A 23,037-nucleotide genomic window follows, 5' to 3' on the forward strand; every position below is an offset into this window, starting at 1 on the left:
TTTCTGTGTGCACGTTATCAGTCTAAACCAAAAGAATCACATTTAGTTGTTGTTAAGAGAATTATGAAATATCTAAAAGGTATAACTGAAGTTAGACTGTGGTATCCAAAAGGAAGTATATGTGAATTGGTTGGATATTCGGATTTAGATTTTGCCAGATGTAAATCTGAAAGGAAAAGTACAAGTGGTACTTGTCACATTTTAGGCTATGCTTTAGTTTCTTGGTCTTGCAAGAAACAAGCATGTGTTTCACTAAGCACTGTTGAGGCTAAATATATAGCAGCAGGTAGTTGTTGTGCCCAAGTTTTGTGGCATAAGCAACAATTACGAGATTATGGCTTAGACTTAGGTTGCACTCCACTGAAATGTGATAATACTAGTACTATAAACCTTACAAAGAATCCCATTATGCATTCTAGAACCAAACACATAGATATAAGACATCACTTCCTAAGGAACCATTTTCAAAAGAAAGATGTATCTGCAGAATTTGTTGATACTCATAACCAACTTGCAGACAATTTTCACTAAACCCTTGGCAAAGAAAACTTTTTACAAAATTATACTTGAATTAGGCATTCTTGATGAAGCTTACCTGACTTAAACATGCTTATATGATTATATGTTTGCTTCATTATTATTATCTCATGCCTACTTGATCTTAAATATATTTATTTGTGTTCAAAAACTTAAATTTTTGGGTTAAAAATCATTTTTATAGCTTAATTTTGCCTAAAAATAAGTTTTTCTATGATAAGTAATCGATTACACTGGAGAGTAACCGATTACAGGGTTAAACAGCGTGTTTCAGTAACCGATTACCCAAAGTGAGGAATCGATTACTCAAAGCTGCTGTTTGAAAATTTTAAAAATTTATTTTTGAGTAATCGATTACTCAAAATGAGAACCCGATTACTCTGTGCCGTTATATATGAAATTTCTGCAATTTTTAACATTTTCAAAACTCATCTTCGTCACTCAACTCGTGTTCTCTTCTTCTCAAAGCCTCCCAACCTCTAAAAACCTTATTTTTGATCCATTTTGGGTGATTCTTGTGTCCATTCTTATCACGTTTTCCATTCTAAACACTTCTAACCAAACATTTTCGTGATTAGTGGCTTGAATAAAAAAACTCAAATTCTCGAAAAACCCAAAAACCTAAAATCTCAAATTCATGGCTTCCTCTTTTAAATCAAAGAAACAACGCTCCAATACCACTCAAAGGAGTCAAGGAACAACAGCTTTGGAATGCAACCCTTTGGACTTGACAAGGCTTCTTGCTAATGATGAGCAACACAAGATATTTGAGAAACACTTCGATGGTCGCGCCATTTTTACTCCTAAATATGGTAATGTTGATAATTTTGAGTTTGAAGATTTTCTTTTCCCTTACCTCTTACGTCAGCAAAACCTTTTTAACTTCTGTTGTGAAACAAACGACATTTATCCCGAACTTGTGCGAGTATTTTATTGTAACATGAACTTTCGGAAAAATAGTCTTACATACAATGTCAAAGGAAAAGACATTGTTTTAGATCTAAAAACTTTCAGTTCATTGTTATGTAACACACCCTATCAAGGTAACATAACAGGTTTCGACCTTGTATGTGAATCGGATAATCATGATCGAAAGGATTTTTATCATTCGTTATGTCGACTTTCGAAAAGGGAAATAGAAATGCGTAAGCAACAAGGCTTTGGAGAGACTGTCAAACACCGAGACATCCTATCAGCTGGATATCTCAAACTAGAAGAACGTTTGATTCATTATTTTTTGAGCTATGTCATAATACCAAAATTTTCAAATCATTCTCAAATAAGTGACATAGAACTCCAATTGACGTATGCCATAAAGTTTAACATCAAAATCAATTGGCCTCTGATGATAATGAGACAAATGTGGACCGTTAGAGGTACTCAAAGCCCTTTGCCATATGTGATCTTTATAACCAAAATTCTTTAGCATTTCAGAGTTTCTATGACCGGTAAAACAAAGATGCCTCTGAATCTTCGAGAAAGCCACATTGATGTGGATGTGATCCACAAAATGGGTTTTACCAAAGACCTTCGAGCCCGCACTTATACTCATAGAACCGACAAGCGGACTACTGATGCTGAACCATCTAAACCTGAAGCTCATAACCCTTCACAACCATCTGAGTTTCATGCTCAATCGTCCTCATCTGCTGCCATGCCCTCAAACCAAATGATTATGAATGAGTTGGTTTCTCTCTGAGGCTACATCACTAACCTGATGGATGCTCTCGACTCTCATAATCAACAAATCCGATATGAACTTCATTGTCTCTCCTCTATGATGGACAACATGGATATAGATGAAGATAACTCGGAGCCTAAATCTTAGTATATCTATTAGGATTTTCTGGTTATTCTACTTTAAAATCTCGGACAAATTGTTACCTAGTTGCTGTTTGTTTTAAGTTATTGCTGCATACTTCTGGACAAATTACATTATGATGTTTCATGCTTTATTATTCCATTCCTGATATTTTGATTGAAACATCTTATCTAGTCACTACATTAATTTTTATATCTATTGTGCTATACATCATGTATGCTATATATGCTATATATCTTGTGCTGGACTCTTGGCTTTTCTACTTTTTGATGAAGTCAAAAGGGGGAGAAAAGTTGGGAGAGTGTATTTTCTGTCAAACTTTATTCCAGACACTTAACTCCAAATGAAAGGGGGAGCACACAAGATAGGGGGAGCATACTCAAGACAAGTCAAGATATATCATAAAGTATGTTATTCTCAAAAAATTCAGAAAACTACACTGTCAAGAAGATATTGGTTTGGCATCATCAAAAAGGGGGACATTGTGAAGAAGATCTTTGCTCCTGACCTTGGCACAGTTTTGATGAAGACACCAACATCACCAAAAAGAAGAAAATGAAGAATACTTATGAAGACAAAGAAGAATAAAGCTTCAAGAAAAATTAGATTAAGTCTCTATAGGTACTTCTATCCTAAAACTCCTTGTTATGCAAAGTAGTAATGCTCAAACCATTTTCAAAGAATAATGAAACACTTTAAAAATACTTCAAACATTTTTTTTAAATAATGTGAAACAGGTTACTTCATTCAAGTAGCAAGTTACATGTGAGAGAAAAAGAGTTATCCAACTTAAAACTGCATTTGAGTAACAGATTACCAGTTTTACAAAAGTTGAGTAACCGATTACCCAAATGGTGTAATCGATTACTCTGATTCGTTTTTAAATAATTAGTGGACAATATGTTTGGGTAATCGATTACCCAATGTAAGTAATCGATTACTGAAGACTCTGACATGAGATTTCAGATTTCAAAATGAAATGTTTTCACTCCAAATGAAATCTCTTCACCTCAAACAACTCCTACACTTTCAGAAAGGCACCATGGGTGTTTGGAAAGTCTATATAAAGACTCTAACTCTCACAACATAAATACGCAACTTTTATATAACTCTCATACTACTCTGAAAATTCTCTCACTATTTTTCTGCATTTTTGCACTAAGTTCTTAAACTTTCAAAAGGAGAATTTTTCTGAGTTACTTAAAGTAATTGATTCAAAGTTTTACAAATATATTGAGCATTATTACTAAGTATAAAAAGAGAGTTGATTGGATTGCAAGTGTTATAATATTTCATACTTGTAAAGGCAATCCAAAGCCATTATTGAAATTCTTCATTCATTTCATTAAACTTTCTTTCACAGGGTGTGAATAGAAAGGGGATAAAGTAACTTGTAAAAGTATTTTCCAAAGGTATAAATATTAGTGAGTGGGTAATGTACTTAGAGATCTCGGGGTGAGACTTTGTAATTACTACTCATAATATTTAGTGGAAAATCTCCTTGTGTTGCAAGAGTACTAGACGTAGCCTTCGGTGGACAAGAAGGTGAACCAGTATAAAATACTTGTGTACTCTCCTTTCCCTTTCCTATTTAATTTATAGTTGTTTATTTTTTGCAATATTATCTGCTGCACATTAACTCTTACATTTTGCAGAAAAAATTACTATAATTTTAAGTCAACTAATTCACCCCACTCTTAGTTGCAATCATGTTCTTACAAAAATAACTTAAATGACATATTTAAAAGAGGAAGAAATCAACTTGAACTTAAAATCATGAGGCAATTTTAGATTTTTCTTAATATTATATATAATATTCTATAGATGTTTTTTTAATATAAATATTTATTATAATTAAGTATTTTTATAGAAATACTTACATTCACAAATATTGTAAATAAATGTTATGTTATCAACCTTTATCTATCACAAGTAACAAAACTATTATATTATAATGTTATATTATAAAGGGACGCAAAAGTATTATATTATAATGGTTGCCCTTTATATATGAAAGATAACAATCCTAATTATTAAATAAATGAGAATAAAATATATTTTTATATCAAGATAAAATATTTCCTCAGCTATTAAAATTGTGTCATATATTCTATTTAATCATTTTTTATAAAAATATATCTAAAAACTAAAAAAAATAGGACACATATCATAATTATGTCAATATTTTAATGGTTAAATAAGATAATTTATCTTTTAATATTAGAACATAATTTATTCTATTTTTTATTTTTATAGGTAAATATTAGTATGTTAGTATTATATTGTGAGTGAGACTTAAACCCACAATTTCCTTCACTTCATATTTTAAATAAGCAAATCAAGAAAAATTAGAATATAGAGAATAACCTCATATATGTGGAGACATTTTATTCACTATACTATAAGTATGACGTACATATATAAATGAATTAAAAACGTACCACCATACTAGCAAAGGATGCAATTCCAATCGTTGTGAGTTTTCCCAAATATGAATCAGCAACAAATGCACCAATGAGAGGTGCAACATTAGATATAGAAGTCCACGTGTTAAAAATGGTTGAAGCAAAAATCTGATCCATATTAAACTCTCTTATCAAATACACCATGAAGTTTGCTTGTATTCCAAACGATGCAAGTCTCTCTGCTGTGTCATTTCCGGCACTCATTTTAGTATAACAATAGTAAGTCTAAACTGTACTTTTTAGGAGTTTCCTTAATTATATTGAGACTATAATTTAACCACATAAATTATATTTTTCTATAATTTTTCTATAATTTTTCATAGCTATAGTAAACATAAAGTAACCACTAATAGGAGTTTATGTAATTTGAAACCTTGGTGTCAACTTCAAAAATTCTAGAAAAATGTATAGACTAATTATAAGTACCTAAAATATAAGGCATTGCCTTCCATCCTGGCTTCTCTGAGTGTGTCTCTAGTTCTAACTCAACCAGGCTTTCTTCATCAAGATCAAGCAAGTTCTTTTGCAGTGATGTCATCGCACTATGGTTTATGCTACAAAAATAATAAAGGGAATACACTCTTTTATAGCTATATCTCTAATGTCAAGTTTTTTCTGGTATGATAGATTAGGTGAAACAATTTTTGTGGGTGGAAAATGTTACAAGCGATGAATCTTTTTCTAGGCTTAGCTTCTTAATAAAAAAATACAGGTAAACAATATCTGAAAAGGAGCCTTAGGATATGGTGTTTTAGCTTATTATATTAATTAAAGCTTATTATGTTAATTAAAGATAATGTAGGATGTTTCCTATGAACTTTTATAATTTTTATGATATGCATAATACTTATTCTGTAAGAACTTGATACTACCAATATACAGATATTAAACATATAATTGATTAATTTTATTTTGTATGAATAATTTATGAATTACACCATTATTTACCTACCATATAAGTTATATAATAATAATAATTATTTTTAGATTAAATATAAAAATTAATATTTTAAGTGTGATAATTTATTACTATATTATTGTTTGAAAATTTAGAGGATAAATTTAGCTTGATGATAAAGTTATTGTTAATGATCATAACATTATCGTTTAAAACCTGACGATAGTCTATTTGTTTCTGGATAAAGATACATACATACCATATAAAGACTTCATTAAATTGGAGCATCATTTAAGTTGCATTTTTTTTATTGTGAATTGAAAATATCAATGGTTCAAATAAGCTAGATTGTATTTGTGTTAAAACATTTTCCTTACTTGAAAAGAAAAAACTCAAGATAGGAACAAGAAGAGCAAAAATTCAAGCTTCATAGAAATAGACGAATAACTCGCTCCATAGGAAATCTGCACAAGAATCTCCACCTTGGCGAATATATAACTCCACCTTGCTCAATGACTAATTCTCTTTAACTGCTCCCCTATAGCGTAGACCTTCTGAGTATCCTTGACGATGTTACCAAGAGCTTAGCTCTCCAAACTTGTAGTGCACCTTCTCGTACCGCCATCAAATGGAACATGCTGCCTACCACCTATTGCTAGAAAGTCTTTCGATATATTGGAACATTTACACAAAATTTCACCAACAATTGTCATCTTCAATACTTAGTCAAACTGAACCTTGGAGCTTCCTTGGAAAGCCTCAACCGCTACCACCATTGTCTACTCCAACAATCCTAGTTCAAAAGAACTATCTTACTCCACCATAAAGAGTATGCCCACAACACACACCTTGCATCAATGCTAACTAATGTCTGTGTCACATTCTTGCATCCAAGCTAATGCCCATTTCACATCTCTGCATCTCTACCAATGCTTGTGTTATAACTTGCATCAAAGCCAACGCCCATGTCACACCCTACATTAAAGTCACCCATCGCCCTTGTGCTTTTGTGGATCTGCTAACAATTAGTATCTTTCAATATGACGTCTCACACATGCCATTACGATATTCTCTTTCTCATCTCCAATGGGAACCTTCTCTCAACATCTAGAGAGATATTGTCAGCATCTAACTCAACACCCCTGTCTCTATCTCCACCTTGATCTTAACCCAATACATGAACTTATAGGGTTCTAGATCAACACATACATCGCCCACACTACAATTTTGCCATGTTTTCTTCTCCTTCAACTCATCTACTCACCTTTGACGCACCTTGTCTAGCCATCATGCATTCACCATATTTAGCCATTATCTGACGTCTAGGTTAAGAGTCATCTACCAATTGACTCTAATACTAATTGTTGGTGCAGCGGAAGTGATCGTTGCGCAGCGTTGGCCACAAACAATCAAATAATGTGCATAGAATAAATAGAAGAGAAGAAACAAGAGAATTTGTTACCGGAGTTCGACCAATTTTGCCTACGTCATCGGGAGAGCTGATCAGCTACCAATATATTATTAGAGAATAAGGATTACAAATCCTAGCACACCCATGGACCCACTTGCCCATGGGATGTTTCTATTTGGTGCTTATATCTGGTGTACATTATAACAAAGGACTTGAGTCCAATATATAACATTGATATTCTACTCTATTATAATGCTAGGCAATGTAGAACTTTATATAATAATATATTTCAAATATCCCTAACATTAACTTCTTCCTTCATTAATTTGTGAGGATCATGCTCCAACTCCAACAATAGCCATAGTCTTTACTGGAACACTAGATAAAGTAGAACACACTAGAGAAACACTTTTGATTCATTTTGATATTCAAGGCAATGAACAAAGCTTTATCACACAATAAAGGTGAACATCAACTACTTAAATTTAACAGTGTACATCCTATTACCATAAAGTCTATTTAGACTATATTTTTGTACATGTATCCTATATCTTTTTATGTTGTTTTCACTCCATCAATTTAGGCTTTTAAATTCGTGACATAACTTTAACGGCGAACACATAACATGAAATAGCCCATATTTAGAACTCCCAATCCGGCAATGATTAAATAGAAGTTCTATGTTTGACATTTTTTTTAAGTTTTTGACACCAAAACACCAATGAACTTTCTCATTAAAAACAATTCCCCTCCCTATCTAAGATGTTAGACACTAGTATATATTCACATATTTATATATATAAAAATATTTATTTAGACATATTGTGTAATTTTATATTCTAACATATTTTAGATATTCTACTTGTTATAGTGTCTAAAATTGGTATAGAAATTAATTTCAAATCAAATATGTCTATATCTAATGAATTTAAATTGGTAAGTAAAGTCAAATCAACAATAAATATATATTTTAAATTATTATGTATATAACAATCCAATATTATAAGAAACAATATTCAATATTTTTCATGTGTATTTTAGGAAAATAATTATGAGTATAATATCTATGCACCATCAATTCAAAATTTTATACATAACTATTATGTCATCCACCGTACATTTGCTTATTTTTTAAGATTCAACAATAATTAAATATGAATAATGAATGATATAATGAGAGTGCATAAAATTCATATACTATGCGTCCATATTTTTTCTCTCAATGATTATAAAGAGAACAAAATAGAAATAACCCATGATCAATTAATCATCCCTTTACAAAGGTGTCTAACACTAACAATCCCTCAAAACCAGAGTTGTGAAAATTGGACTTTACTAACTGGTTCAATAGAAAATTTGGTAAACTAATCCTTATACCCGTATATTACAACATTTGTACTGGTTACGCAATCTACCTAGAGATAACAATGGGATAGACATCACACAACCAATGAACTTTATAAAAATATATTTTCACCTAGTATATTCATACACTATGTCATAATTCGCAATTAACAACGGTCCTTTAACACTACTTTCTAACACAATGCTACTAAATACAATACAGATGATAATTAATAATCTTTTAAATAAGTATTGTTAAACTTGGTAAGTGGATATAGCTTTAACAACGTTTTCTTCAAGAACTGTTGTTATATGTTTGCCTAAAATATTCAACAACATTTGTTTAAGCAAATAATGTTGATTTGAATATATTTAACATCACTTGCTTAAATAAGTATTGTTAAAGTTGACATATCAACGGTGCTCATTACAATAAACGTTGTTAACAGTCACACATTTAACAATGCTTGCTTTAATAAGCGTGGTTAAAAGTCATATGTTCAAAAAATACTTGTTTTAGTTATTACTTAATATGTATTTATAAAATTATTTAATTTTATTTTGAAAGATATAACTCAAGTAAATATTAAATGAAATTAATCCAAATTGTTAATAGAAACTCATATGCTAGTTTTTCATATATAACACAACTAGGTGATACATATATGAAAAATGCAATTGTTTATTACTTCAAAAAAATATTCTAAATCACCAATCAATATTATTAAAATAGAATATTAAGGTATATGATTTGACACAACAAAAACTCATATTTGGTAAGTAAATTATGTTATTTCCCTTCCATTATCATATATTTAACATAATATGACAACTAAATAATTTTAAAGAATTTTGATATTTAACAACATTTTTTTAAGCAAGCGCTATTAATTTGAATTTATTTAACAACACTTGCTTAACTAAGTGATGTTAAAGGTGACATATCAATAACGCTCATAAAATAAGCGTCGTTAAAAATCATATATTCAAAAAGTGTTTGTTTTAGTGAGCGCGAATTTTTGCAGATTTAAAAACAAAACCTCACGCACAATAATATATTTATTATTCAATATTTTATTTCTCTTAATTCTTCTTCTCCTCTTAGTTTATCTCTTCAATCAAGTTATTAGCTTTTGGTTTCTATCTTCGAGTTCAAAGTGAATCATTATCTTATTTTACCTTATTTATTTTTCTTTGATTCATTCTTGTTGTTTGCATTTACATCTACGTTAACTGCTTATTTTATAATATAGAAAATGTCAAGGTTGAAGTTATGTGAAGCTGTTGGTGATTTACCAAATTTGCAATCTTTGTATGTATTTCTTGCATTTGACTATTACTTTTTCATCCATATTTTCAATGTAAATTTTAATTTGATTCTTATGATGTTGAATCTAAACTATATATTTTTGTCTTCTTATTTCTTCAGTTAAGGGAGAGAAGAAATTCATAAATTTGTCCTTTACATCTTCATCATATTCGATCCTTTCATTCCTACATATAATCTTCTAGGTTAATGAATTTGAACTAAAGGAGATAAGTTCATGCAATGGTTTATGAATTGAGTTTCCAGAATGCTATTTATATTGTCAAATCTCTAGTAAATATGTTGGAATTGGGCATACTTATGACATGTTTGATATAATATCTAAGAAATATTGCATTATTTAAAAGTAGACATTTAATAGCGCTTCTTCAGTGAAATGTTTATTTTCTACGGAACTACAAAAATGTTGTTAGTGTCATTGTCATTATCAATGTGTTAATCAGTGCTTCATTTGAGCTAACTTTTTTGTTAATAGTATACAAATAACAAAGTTGTTAATGAAGCTAACCTTCTAGAATAAATTATTGCATGTTTTTATAATGAGTGTAAATATCCACACACTATTAGTTTAAAGATTATATATAATTATTATATCATTGACCATTCATTTGAATTATTTTTAAAAATATGTTAATTATAATTAAATAGAAATAATAAATAATACAATGAAAATGTATAAAGCTTATATACCATCTACATACATTTTTGTTTCTCTTTCATCATTTACTATACGGATGAACTAAAATTGGAATAATAATTAACTCAGAATCAAGAATAAACACATCTATGTAATTGATGAATTAAAGTTGATATAAATATTAATTTCAAACAAAAATAATAATAATATGATCATAATTCTTGTTGTAATTATGTGACTGTTAACCTTTCTTATAAATATAATACCATTGGTATCTTATATTAATACAATTTTATTTATAAAAAAAATGACATGATCATAATTATTGAATTAAAAGTGTTTAACAATATCAATTAAAATTTATTCTCATTAGCTCATATCAGTTATCTGAATCGAACAATGTTATCATGTTCAATCATAAATCTTGTTTATTGATAATATTTTTCTTTAAATCTTTTGTAATCATTTCATAAATGATTTCGTAATATTCTTTTAGAGATTGGATTAACCACAACTTGATATAATCTACTTATTGTGCTTTCTAACGATCCCCTCCATACATGCCAGTCCATCACAGTCGCGATCGAGAGCATATTTGTTGTCTTACATCTTTATATCACTCCATGTGCTAGGAGGTGTGATTGGACAAGAAAATATTTAACAATTACAATTTTAATTTAAATAATTTTTTTCAACCAATCATAGTTTATGGTACATAGAGTGGTACAAAAAGTGAGTCAACAGATGTGCTCCCGTCGTGATTCTTCCATATATTCTACTGTAGGAGTTATTTCAATTTTCTCATTAATGCTTCATTTTAATTGAATCGTATCTTATGTACATTTATCTAACATAATATTATCATATCTATTAGATACTCTTTATTCTCTTGTTAGCATTGTACTATGTAACAGTTGGCTCTAAATAACTAAATGAATTAAAATTAAAAAATTAATCCAAATTAATAATATGATATATATAATCAATAAATTAAAATTGATACAAAAATTAGTCCCATATCAAGAATAAAAGATATGTCCTAAATGATCCATCTTCTGTTTAAATGAAGACCCTCTCTAATACTGAGAGTCCAGTATTGAGTGAGGATTGTGACATGCGTCCTAAAAAAATATTAATTGGTCCAAATTTAATTTAGTTTTAAATAAGATAATCCCATTCTATATATATCCACCTCATGCCCCATAGACCAAATCATAGAGTTGTAATCCCTATACTCTTTATTGGTTACATAGAGAGTGAAACATTATTGTTAAGTGATAATGACAACAAAGAACGATGATGTGAAGCTAATAGGTGCATGGCCAAGTCCATTTGTGTGGAGGGCTAAGGTTGCTCTTAATCTCAAATCAGTGAAGTTTGAGTTTCTTGAAGAAACATTTGCACCAAAAAGCCAACTTCTTCTTGAATCAAACCCTGTTTATAAGAAAATCCCAGTTCTCATTCATGGTGGCAAACCCATTTCTGAGTCTTTGATCATTGTGCAGTATATTGATGAAACTTGGTCTTCTGGTACTTCCATTCTTCCTTCTGATCCTTATGATCGTGCCACTGCTAGGTTCTGGGCTCACTATTTTGATGATAAGGTATAACAATTGATATATATCTTGTGTCAAATTCTCTATTTGTTATATGTTATATTCATATTTCAGATTTGTTTGCTTATTAGTGTTTGGAAATTACCATAATCTCTATTTGATTATTATGGTATACAACTTTGGATTGTACAAATCAAAGTTGCCAAAAAGTATCACACATGGTTTGGTCACAACATTTTTTGTTAAATAAAACTTACACAAGAATGAAGATAAAACCATTGCAAATTTGCCACTTATAATAGACCTGGAAATGTTTTTTGTCCCACTCACAAGAAACCAAATTGTCAACAAAACAAAATCCTCTCTTCCAATGCGCATTCCCCACTCTCACACATTTGAAGGTTTTTTATTTATAAAATTATCATTTTTTTATTTATAAATGGGTCATTCCCACTTTCCATGACTCATTTATTCAATTTCATAAAATTGTCATATTTTTCCAATCAAATTATCATTGATTTTATATATATTAGCATGTACAACACATAGTTGTCTTGGTTTATTTTATTCTTACTAGAAAAATATATTTACATCTTATTTCTTATTCTTATTATCACTAAAATTAAATGTATCAATATCACTGATAATAAACTTAATATTTTCTATTTTTAAAAATAATAATTTATAATCTTATAAATTTTACTTATGTCAATATTAATTATAATAATAATTTTCTAACTAGAAAGATATTAATGAAAATATTAATTTATTATATTAAATGTATTAAATAAAATAGTTAGTTAAGAGATAATCACAATTTTAATTTTAGAGAAAAAATATGATGTAAGTTAAAAATATAAATTATAACAGAGATAATAATTATAGGAAACATGTTTCGAAAAGATATAATAATTAAAAAGTCTAAGAAACAATAGTCATAAAATTACGATACTTTGGAATTACATCACTAAAAATATCATTTTTTTCATTTTATTTTTCTTCAAAATAAATGTAAAAAGGAAAATATCTACTTAGAAATTTTCTTTTTATATATTGATCTAAATATAGATAATATATATAATATTAAAGTATGGTTTAATAGGTATGACAATCATAATATATAATAATAACAACACCCTAAATAAATACAGACCCACAATATATAAATACTACTAATCTAAATATGTCAATATAGTTTAGATATTAAACTATTAAACTATAATATATATTTTTATTGATAATATATAATATATATAAAGAAAGTTATGAAATTAATTTAATAATAAATCAAAATCAAAATCGTTTCATGTTATTTTATTATGACACATTACATGGTATAAGGGTATGATTATAAATTTTACCTAAACTTGTGGTATATACTAGCCACTGAACAATGTAAAGGATAAAAGGTTGTTATAGCATTCTATCGTTACCTTATAGGTACCGTAATTCTTTTTTAAATCAAAGATTTTTTTGTAAGCGATATTTGATAAGAGGAACCAATATTCTCTTTAGTATTAGAGAGGGAGTTCTTTTTAGTGACAAAAATGTTATTTTATTGTATATAAAAGGATAAAAATGTCACGTCTTTCCACTACTGAAAATGATTTCTGCTCTATTAGGAAGGACACCCTCACATAAAGATATTAGATTAATCCCTTACTCATAAAAGAGTGACGACGATACTCTTAATTAGTTATACCAAATATATATTATTCTTATGTGTTGAAAGCAATACTATCCTTAGATGGATGCAAAGACATTTTCTAGTCTCAATACGAAATAATATCATAGAATGGATACTATATGTTTTAATGAAAAACCTATTTGTGCTAAAGATATTTCCTGGTTTATATAGTTACTAGGTGTAACATATTAGTGGATAAAATCATGATTTATCCTCATCTTGTATTATAAAGTAGTTTATACTTTACAATTAATTTCCTTGTTTTGTTTGATTATGTGAATTGCAGTTGTTCCCTGCCATAAGATCCATTACAGGAGCCCAAGGAGAAGAGCAGAAGAAGTTGATAAAAGAGTTGGGAGAAGGAATTGTATTGGTGGAAGATACATTAAAGAAGCTAAGCAATGGAAAGGACTTTTTTGGTGGTGACCAAATTGGTTACTTAGACATTGCATTTGGTAGCATATTTCCTTGGCTTAGGGTGGTAGAGACACTCCATGAAGTCAAATTGGTGGATGAGGCTACCACACCTGGCCTAGTCAATTGGGGTGAAAAGTATCCAAAACATGATGCTGTCAAATATGTTCAGCCTGAGCATGAGAAGCTTGTTGAGTTTGCTAAGTTCTTGATAGCCAGAGCTGCTGCTTCCACTCCTAACTAATTGTTATGAGAAATGTCGCTGAGAATGTTTTGTTGCTTGATTGATGTTAGATTTTGGTAAAATAAAGGACATATTTTACTTAGTTTAAGTATGAATATGATCTTCTTTTGTCATAATGAATTTGAAGTTCTTGTTTGTTTCAAAGATTCTTAGCCAAGCACTGCAATCAATTCATCACCTCGTATATGCACTTTATTCAATAAAAGAATTTATGAGCTTGTAACTTTACTTGTTTCATTAATAATTCCAAGTTCAATTTTCAAAGATTGTCTGAACTGATTTACTATTTTTTAGTTAGTGGTTAGGAAGTTCATAGTGAGTTGAGCTTGAGTTATCTAAGTACGTAACATTGTTTTCTTATTAAGTTGAACTACTGAGCTAAGTAAATTTTCATGATGCTACCTAAAATAAATCATACCCACCTAAGAATTACTTATATCATACAAGAATATGACAAAAACACTTAATTTTACTAATTTATTTTGCATGGAGATTGGAGAATCTATTACCAATAATCCATACAAGAACAAGTTCCATCTTTGAAGTGATGGAATCTAGCACGATCTCTTACAGTTATCTCAACATTATAAATCCTAGAGACTAATTTGATAACCTTATGGCAATCATTACACACCCTAAGATTCTTAAATACTCTTATTGGCATGCCTGGTCTTGAGTTTAATAGCCCAAAAGCTATGGCTAATCTCTCACTATGCACCTTTAGAGTCTTCTCTTTACCATCATTATTCTCATCAACCAAAGGTGCCCCTGAAAAATCAGGCACATACCCTATTGATTCTAGCTTCTTCTCCACTTCATTCATAAAATTATATATACTTTCCCTTTGTGGATGTGTTGTGTCCCCAGCAAAAAATTCATGTGTGGCACCATTTATCTCAATTAAACTACAACCAGGTTCTTTGGTTACACCTTTTTCACTCATTAGTTTTCTAACCAATCCTACATCATTCCACTTATTAGCTGAAGCATAGACTTTTGATAAAAGAACATATGCACCACTACTACTACAAACATTATTCCCTTCTAATTCAAATACATGCTTTGCCATTTCTACACTTAGCTCAATATTCTTCTGTTTCTTGTAACAAGCATCCAAAAGACTCCTCCATATTACAGCATCCGGTTTCACAGGCATTTTTGACACTAATTTCATAGCCTCTTCGATTCGCCCGGCACGGGCGAAAAGATCAATGAGACATCCATAATGCTCTAGTCCTGGTTCAATATTGTACTCCTTAGTCATGATGTTAAAATACATAAGCCCCTCATTAACCATTCCCCTATGGTTACATGCACTTAACAGACCAACAAAAGTGATAGAATTAGGCACAAACCTCTCTATCTTCACCATTCTGGCATAATAGTCCAATGCAGCTTCAGCCTTACCATGTAATGCAAAACCCAAGATTATAGAGTTCCATGAATTTACATCTCTAAAAGGCATGCTTTCAAAGACATCTTGAGCCATTTTCAGTGATCCACATTTGCAATACATATCCACCAAGCATGTATTAACAAAAACATCACTTTGCATATTCTTGTCTAAACACCTTTTCAAAACATAAACATGAGCCCATATTCCCAAAGAAAGAGCACCTAATCCTGCACAAGCACTAGTAACACTTTGCATTGTATAACCATCAGGATGATGCACTTTTTGCATATCTCTAAACAATTGCAAGGCAGTGTCAAACTCTCCAACATTTACATGAGAATCAATCATGATATTCCAAGAAACCTCATTTTTTGTAGACATTTTATGAAATATTTTCTTTGCCAAGTCTAAGCACCCACAAGTAGAGTAAAAATGAATCAAACTGTTACAAATATGAGTATCTGACACAAACCCAAGTTTGAAAACATGTGCATGCACTTGTTTCCCTTCACATAGAGAAAAAATGTATGCACATGCCTTGAGAACAAAAGGGTATGTATAATTATCAGGAGCTACTACACTTCCTTCTTCATTAATCATTGCTTTGTAAAGCTCCATTACCTTGTGTTTGCGGCTTGTGCTTCGCGCATAACCTCTTATGAGAGTATTCCACATGAAGGAATTAGGATTATCATAGTGATGAAAAACTTTAGTGGCATAGTCAAGATTAGTTAGGGATGAATGATGAAGAATTCTGGTATAGAGAAAAAGTGCTTTGGGATGATTTGTGTGAATAGTGCGTAGTGTTTGAGCATGAATTTGCTTGAGGTGAGAGATAAGTATAGTGGGTTGGGTCAACAAGTGGATAAGGTGTGTGTGGTTATTATGGATAAAGGGTTGGTCATGGTTTCTGTTGTTGCTAGTGGTAATGGTTGTGGAGAAAAGCAAAGGAAATGTGCTTGTTGCCATGGCTAAAGCAAATTAGAAAGAATTTTCTTTCAGAATCAATGATATAGAAAGACATGAAGATATGAGTATCCACATTCCACATGAGGATATGATGCAGATATTATTTGAATTCTCATTATATTAATCACAATTTGGTTTGTGAAAGCAGTGTTGTTAGAACCGGACCGGACGGTCCGACCGGTCTGACCGCTGACCGGACTTGAAAACGGCTCTGGTTTGCCGTCTTAACCGAATGAGAGTTGGACCGCTTTGAACCGGAAAAAATCCGGTCTGACCATGTTAAACCCGGTTAGACCGGATTAACCCGGGAAGTAAATCGGACGGCTCACTTAAAAATAAAATAAAATGGGACAATGTTATAAAATTTTGTTTTACTACGGTCCAAAAAAAAGATAAAGAGATATTATTTCAATATAATTATACATAATTATTAATTATATAAAGTTTTACATTTATATATAACTATATATTTATAAATAAAAATTATTAATTATGTGCAAAATCACCCGGTCAGACCGGGCGGTTTAACCGTTTGAACCGGTTAATCCTAATACGGGACCTCTGCCGGTTTGACGTCCGGCTCGGGTTTCACAACATTGTGTGAAAGAAACTGCATAAAGTAACATCATAAAGTGTTAATACTAAATTACCCGATGCCGGAATTTTTAGTGACCAAAACGGTAATTTGCTTAAACAATAACAACAATTAAGTTTTTGTCATGTTATTCATTTTGGTGTTACAAAATAGTTAAATACACTTAATTATATCCTATACAAATGTAATATTTAAGGTAATTTAGAATTGGGAATGAGCATTGGTTAACGAAATTAAATAATAATGTATTTATTATTATCGTAAAGTAATAAACTTAAATTTGTAAGAATACCTGTTATTGTCAAGAATGAAAGAATGGATTATCTTTATTATCATCAAGACACATCCTATATAAGCATATTTCTAAAAGTTGTATTAATAAGAGTTTCTCTATTGGAATACCAATATCATTTTTATTCAGATCCCTCACATTATTTTATAATTTATTACACATCTATATAAATTAAGAACATCTATTTTTTTCCCACAATGATAAAAGTTTTAAAACAAAGCTAGAAACTCTAGCATGCATGATTATGAACACACCACAAAATTGGAGGCAATTGTTCCTACATAATGGACCAGAGTAAATTCCACCAATGGTCGAAAAAGGTTAACATATCAACCAAACTTTAAGAGACTAAATTCATAAGGTCCAAAATTAGCCAATGATCTAGACCGACCCAACATGGCCAACCACGTTCAAAATATAACAAATCGAGTAACTTATGAGATGGTCATCCATGAGTCGCCTTAGGCCCAAACATATGATTGTCAAACAACCTCAACCATGGCATCACTAGACCTTCTTTCAGTGCTTGGTAAGTCCATTTGCATAAGTATAAATATAGGAGGTCATTACACAAATGAAGTATCTTAAACTTCTTATTACCCTCTCTCTAGCTATCTCATGTCATCTATAATTACTAACTTGAACATCAGAGTAATTTTTAAGGTGGTTATCTAAAACTTTTCAAGGCTAGTCCTCACCCTAGTTCAACACAATTCCAGCACTCCAATGGTGATTTTTAACCCAAGTTAGCCTACCTCTAATAGATTAAGACCAACTTCAATATGATTTAGCCAAGGATCACCACGAGGAGAAGCGGAGAATAAGGTCATATCATCATGACTTTGAGGGGAGAATAAGGTTAATGTCATTATTATATTTAAGGGGAGAATAATTTCATATCATCATGACTTTTCTTTTGTTTTTTTGATGCACTCTCCTCTTCAATACTGGAGAGGATACTCACCTTAATAATTATTGAAGAAGCTAGTTCCTTAGCACTTGCTGCCAGTGGAATTTGTAGAAGTATTATAATTATATATGACAATTTGGGCATTGCTAATGGGCCGATATCTTAAATAATAAGGATATTTGAGTATCTTTTAACCCTAAAAGTTTACATAAGTGTAATTTATAATATATACTGAGTCAAATATTTACATCAAATCCTATTATGTGCGCTATTATGTTATTTCAGGTGATTAGAGCCTAAAAGGAGCAAAAGATACCAAATATGATCATAATTATAATCAATATCTTTGGAGATATATATGCAATCACCTAATTCTAAGTATAATCTTTGAAGATAATGATTCAACCGTCTAATTCTAATTAGTATCTTGGAGATAAGGAAAACAATATGGAAGATTAGAATAAATTAGGAGAGTAACTATGGGTTGAAGACATCATGAGTCATCATTGATCACCACTTAGAGGAGAAAATATTAGGACTGGAGACAACCACATGACTATAGCTTCCATGGGAATGAGTAGCTAAATCCTTCTATCTAGGGTTAGATGTAATTATTTGAACTCAATGTATCCAATATGACTATTTAATTGTTCAATATTATAATATTATTTTTCCTTCATTATTCTTATTTTTAATGCTTATTTTGGTTTGACCACCTAATGCATGATATCAGATTTAAAGATGAGTAATGAGAATTTCCATATTTAAACTAGATCTAGAATATATTAACTAGTAACATATTGATGCATAGGAATAGGATTAATTGAGCTAACCATTATAACACCCATATTATTTTGATTAGATGATTAATTTGTCAAGGAATTAAGAATTAGTTTGTTTAGTCATTTGATCTGTATACTCAAGGAATTGATAAACAGATAAGAACTAGTGGTGGAGAAATTATAGGAATAGTCATTCATGAATGTCATTGTTAGATACTAGAGGATAAATAGTGAAATCTAATATGATGTTCTTCATCTCTCAACTTAATATCTTCAAATTACATACATTGACATTAGTTTAATTTTAATACTTTCACTAAATCAAAACCTTTTTTAACCAAAATTTAATTATTTTCTAATTAAAATAATATCAAACAAGTCCTTATGGATTCGAAAATCTTATATATTTGTTTGTGACAACCCATTTGGTTAAAAATAACAACTAATTTGTCAGTTAGTAAAATGTCGTTGTTGTCGGGGACATGCGTCTACATATTTATTATTTTAGCAAATTTTATTATTTTTGGGTATTTTTTATTACTTGTTTATTTCATTTAATTTATTTCTCTTGACTAACTAATTTGTGCGGGTAGTGTTTTTTTACTCTTGTTCTAGCAAGAAGGAAGAATCCGCTAACCCAAAAAAATAAGAAGAATTTTTTTTCTTTCTTATTTCATTTTCATCTCCTATAAGAAGAAGCCTATAACAAAAATCATTGACTCCAAGAAATTATGGGACATAATTGTCCAAGATAACTCACAAGTCACAATAGACCACAAGGAAATGTGAAGTATGTTGAAATAGATCCAGATCTTATTCAACTTTTAAATGCCAACCTATTTGCAGGACTAGACCATGAGGATCCATGTTCTCACTTGGTTATATTCTATGAGCTACGTAGAATGGTTGGAGTCTCGGAGGAAGAAGAAGAGTCATTGTTTTTTAGGTTGTGTACATTCTCCTTAATTGAGAAAGCCAAAGATTGATTATTGAACCAACCATCAAGTAAGGACCAATTGGAACTGGTTGGAGGAGAAGTTTATGAACCGTTTTTCTCACAGACCAAATTCATGGATGCTAAATTAGCAATCTCTGTTTTCTCTCAAGAAGCAAATGAAGCTTTATGTTATGCATGGGAGAGGTACAAATCACTATTAAGGAAGTGCCCTAATCATAGTTTCGATGAGCTAACATAAATCCATATTTTATGAAATGGAATGCAACAACAATACAAAGTAATCATGGATGCTACATCAAGCAGTTCATTGGTGGAAAAGATTTATGAAGAAGCCATAAAAATTATTGAAGCAATGACCACTAGTGATCAACAATGTCAACATGAGAGAGGAGTATTGAAATTGGGCGTTCAATTTGTATTGTTAGCTCAGAAAAAAAGTATTAACTCGACAAATAGAGGAGCTAACAAAGTAGATGACGAACCTTCCAAAACAACTAAGAGGGATGCAAGAATCATCAATCAATTAACAACTTCTGAGATGTAACGTTTGCTTTAGAGACCACCCCACCAACTATTGTGTTCCTCCAATTTCAAATGAGGAGGAAGTGAAATATATGGGAAATCAGCAAATGCAGAATCAACAATGTCAAAGCAAATATCCCATGGGAAGCAACCAACCATACACACAACCATGGGGGCAAGATGCAGAACCTTCAAATAGGCAAATGTCTGACCAACAATATCAACCTCAACAACAGGAAAAAACTACCAAAGTATTACTCTGAACCAATTCATGCAACTCACTATGAAAAATCAAAAGAAAACCAATGCATCTAAAAAATCATAGAGATTCAACTTGGACAATTGGCTAACAAGATTTCAGAAAATCAAATAGGAACATTTAACACCAACACTAAACCAAATTCAAAGGAATATTGCAACATCATCACAAAAACAAGTGGCAAGGTGGTTAACTATGATGGTTTTGATCATATAAAGCATGGGAAAAATATATTGAAAAATAAAAAGCAAGCGAGAAAAAAGAGGAATTGATGGGAGTGAAGAAATCAATGAGTTATGAGAATAAAAAGAGAGAAAGAGAAATAACAATAGTTAGTGATAAAAGAAAAACCAAGAAAGAAGAAGAAAATATGAGGCATAGTTTGGGGCCAAACAGAAGAGAAAAAAATGAGAAGAGAGTCCATATTGACTCATGCTTCAAAAAGTTGGATATCGTACTGATGCGGTATATGCAGTCAAATATTCTGTTGTTCTGACTTATCCAACTTTGTGATCCTTGAGGTCACATGATATGTTAAGCCAATGACATTAAAATAAACGCTTAGTGAGATACATCTCAGTTTTAAAAATATTTTCTTGTTTATTTCATTTTAATGTCTACTGTTAATGTTTTTTGCAGGTTTTTTTTTTGTGTTTTGCATATTTGAGAATGTCACCTAATTGAAGGATGAGAGTTATGAGATACTCTTACTGCTCATATGCTTGGCTTGAGGACAATCCAAATTACTTGGTGAGGATGGATTTCACAGGTTATGATTATGATGTGAGAAAGTTGGCAAACAAGGAGAGGAGCATGACAACAACTAGGCTTCAACACAAATCATTGTGATATCATTTACATTTCAATAATTTAATCTCTCTTATTTATTTTCTATTATTTTTCAATAAATGAACGTATACTTGTAGACTACTCAAATTTTCTACTACAAATTTTTTGTGAATTAACCAACTTGTCAACCTTGTTCTTGTTTTATCAACTAGCATAACCTAGCATGAAAACAAAATAGGATTTTAAGTTGTGAACTTTCAGGTTATAGGTGGTTAAACTTGCTAGTTTTTGCAATCTTTTGTTGTTTGTAAATCTTATGTGGGTAAATAACATGAAGTTGTTTGCTATCAAGAGAGGCATGAAAGGCGAGCATGAGTAGAGAGAGTGTGATACACTGCTACATAAATCTTGTAAGTTTGCAATTTGTTAGCACTGTTAGATATGTTTGAGTCTCTAATCATCTTGATAGATGTGATTCATGGAAATGACCAAGACAATTTTGTCATAAAACACCACTAGGCCAAATATATTGAAAATCCCTGCATGATTTAACATTTGTTTCCCCATTTAGCCTTTCTTTTGAGAAATATAATGAACCCAAGCTTACATATACAAAAAATAAAAAATCACTTGCTTATTGAGTTAAGAGAGTCACCACTTTGAAATATTCAAATCGGAGAGAAATAATCAAAATGGTGTATAATGGTAAAAATGATGAAGAAAGTATTTGTTCCTTCTTCAAAAATAAATAGAAAAATAAAAAACTCCTAAAAATAAGGAGTGCAAAAATTAAGAGGGGATGGAAATTGGTGAAAAAAGAATGACACAAAAATGATTGGAAAATATTTAATGAGTTCAAGTATGGAGAGTGAAAATAAATAAATATCTAGTATTCTCTCTTATTTTCTTAGGAACTTTGATATCTGAAAAATCATACTCTTTGTAGCTCAGACTCATTACAACCTAGAGAAAGACCTTAGTGATCCATGTTAAACATCTACTATTGATTTGATAGGAGATGAGTACCAAATTTGATTTCATGCTAAATTGGTGCAATAACAAAGAGACTCAATTTCCACTTGATGAGAGAAACACATTCCACCTATAATTACATTGAGTGTCAAATTGATGTGATTATTGCCTTTCTTGATCGACTAACAATGAATTACATATAAAGAGCACTTCACTATCACATCATTTATTGATTGCACAAAATAGTATTG

At 30.6% G+C, this 23,037-nt stretch overlaps 2 protein-coding genes across 2 annotated transcripts; one reads left to right on the plus strand and one right to left on the minus strand.

The window, feature by feature from the left end:
- Positions 1–11,703: 11,703 nt before the first annotated feature.
- LOC109338283 (glutathione S-transferase U17-like) lies at positions 11,704–14,357 on the plus strand. Its single transcript, XM_019575479.1, has 2 exons — positions 11,704–12,045; positions 13,971–14,357. Exons 1-2 carry the CDS (start codon positions 11,722–11,724, stop codon positions 14,340–14,342), a joined length of 696 nt encoding a protein of 231 aa, XP_019431024.1. The 5' UTR covers positions 11,704–11,721; the 3' UTR covers positions 14,343–14,357.
- A 443-nt stretch (positions 14,358–14,800) lies between these two features.
- LOC109338282 (pentatricopeptide repeat-containing protein At1g59720, chloroplastic/mitochondrial) lies at positions 14,801–16,807 on the minus strand. Its single transcript, XM_019575478.1, has one exon. It carries the CDS (start codon positions 16,705–16,707, stop codon positions 14,848–14,850), a length of 1,860 nt encoding a protein of 619 aa, XP_019431023.1. The 5' UTR covers positions 16,708–16,807; the 3' UTR covers positions 14,801–14,847.
- Positions 16,808–23,037: the final 6,230 nt, after the last annotated feature.

This window comes from Lupinus angustifolius, unplaced genomic scaffold (assembly GCF_001865875.1).
Source record: "Lupinus angustifolius cultivar Tanjil unplaced genomic scaffold, LupAngTanjil_v1.0 Scaffold_21_42, whole genome shotgun sequence".
In the NCBI taxonomy this organism is placed as follows: Eukaryota; Viridiplantae; Streptophyta; class Magnoliopsida; order Fabales; family Fabaceae; genus Lupinus; species Lupinus angustifolius.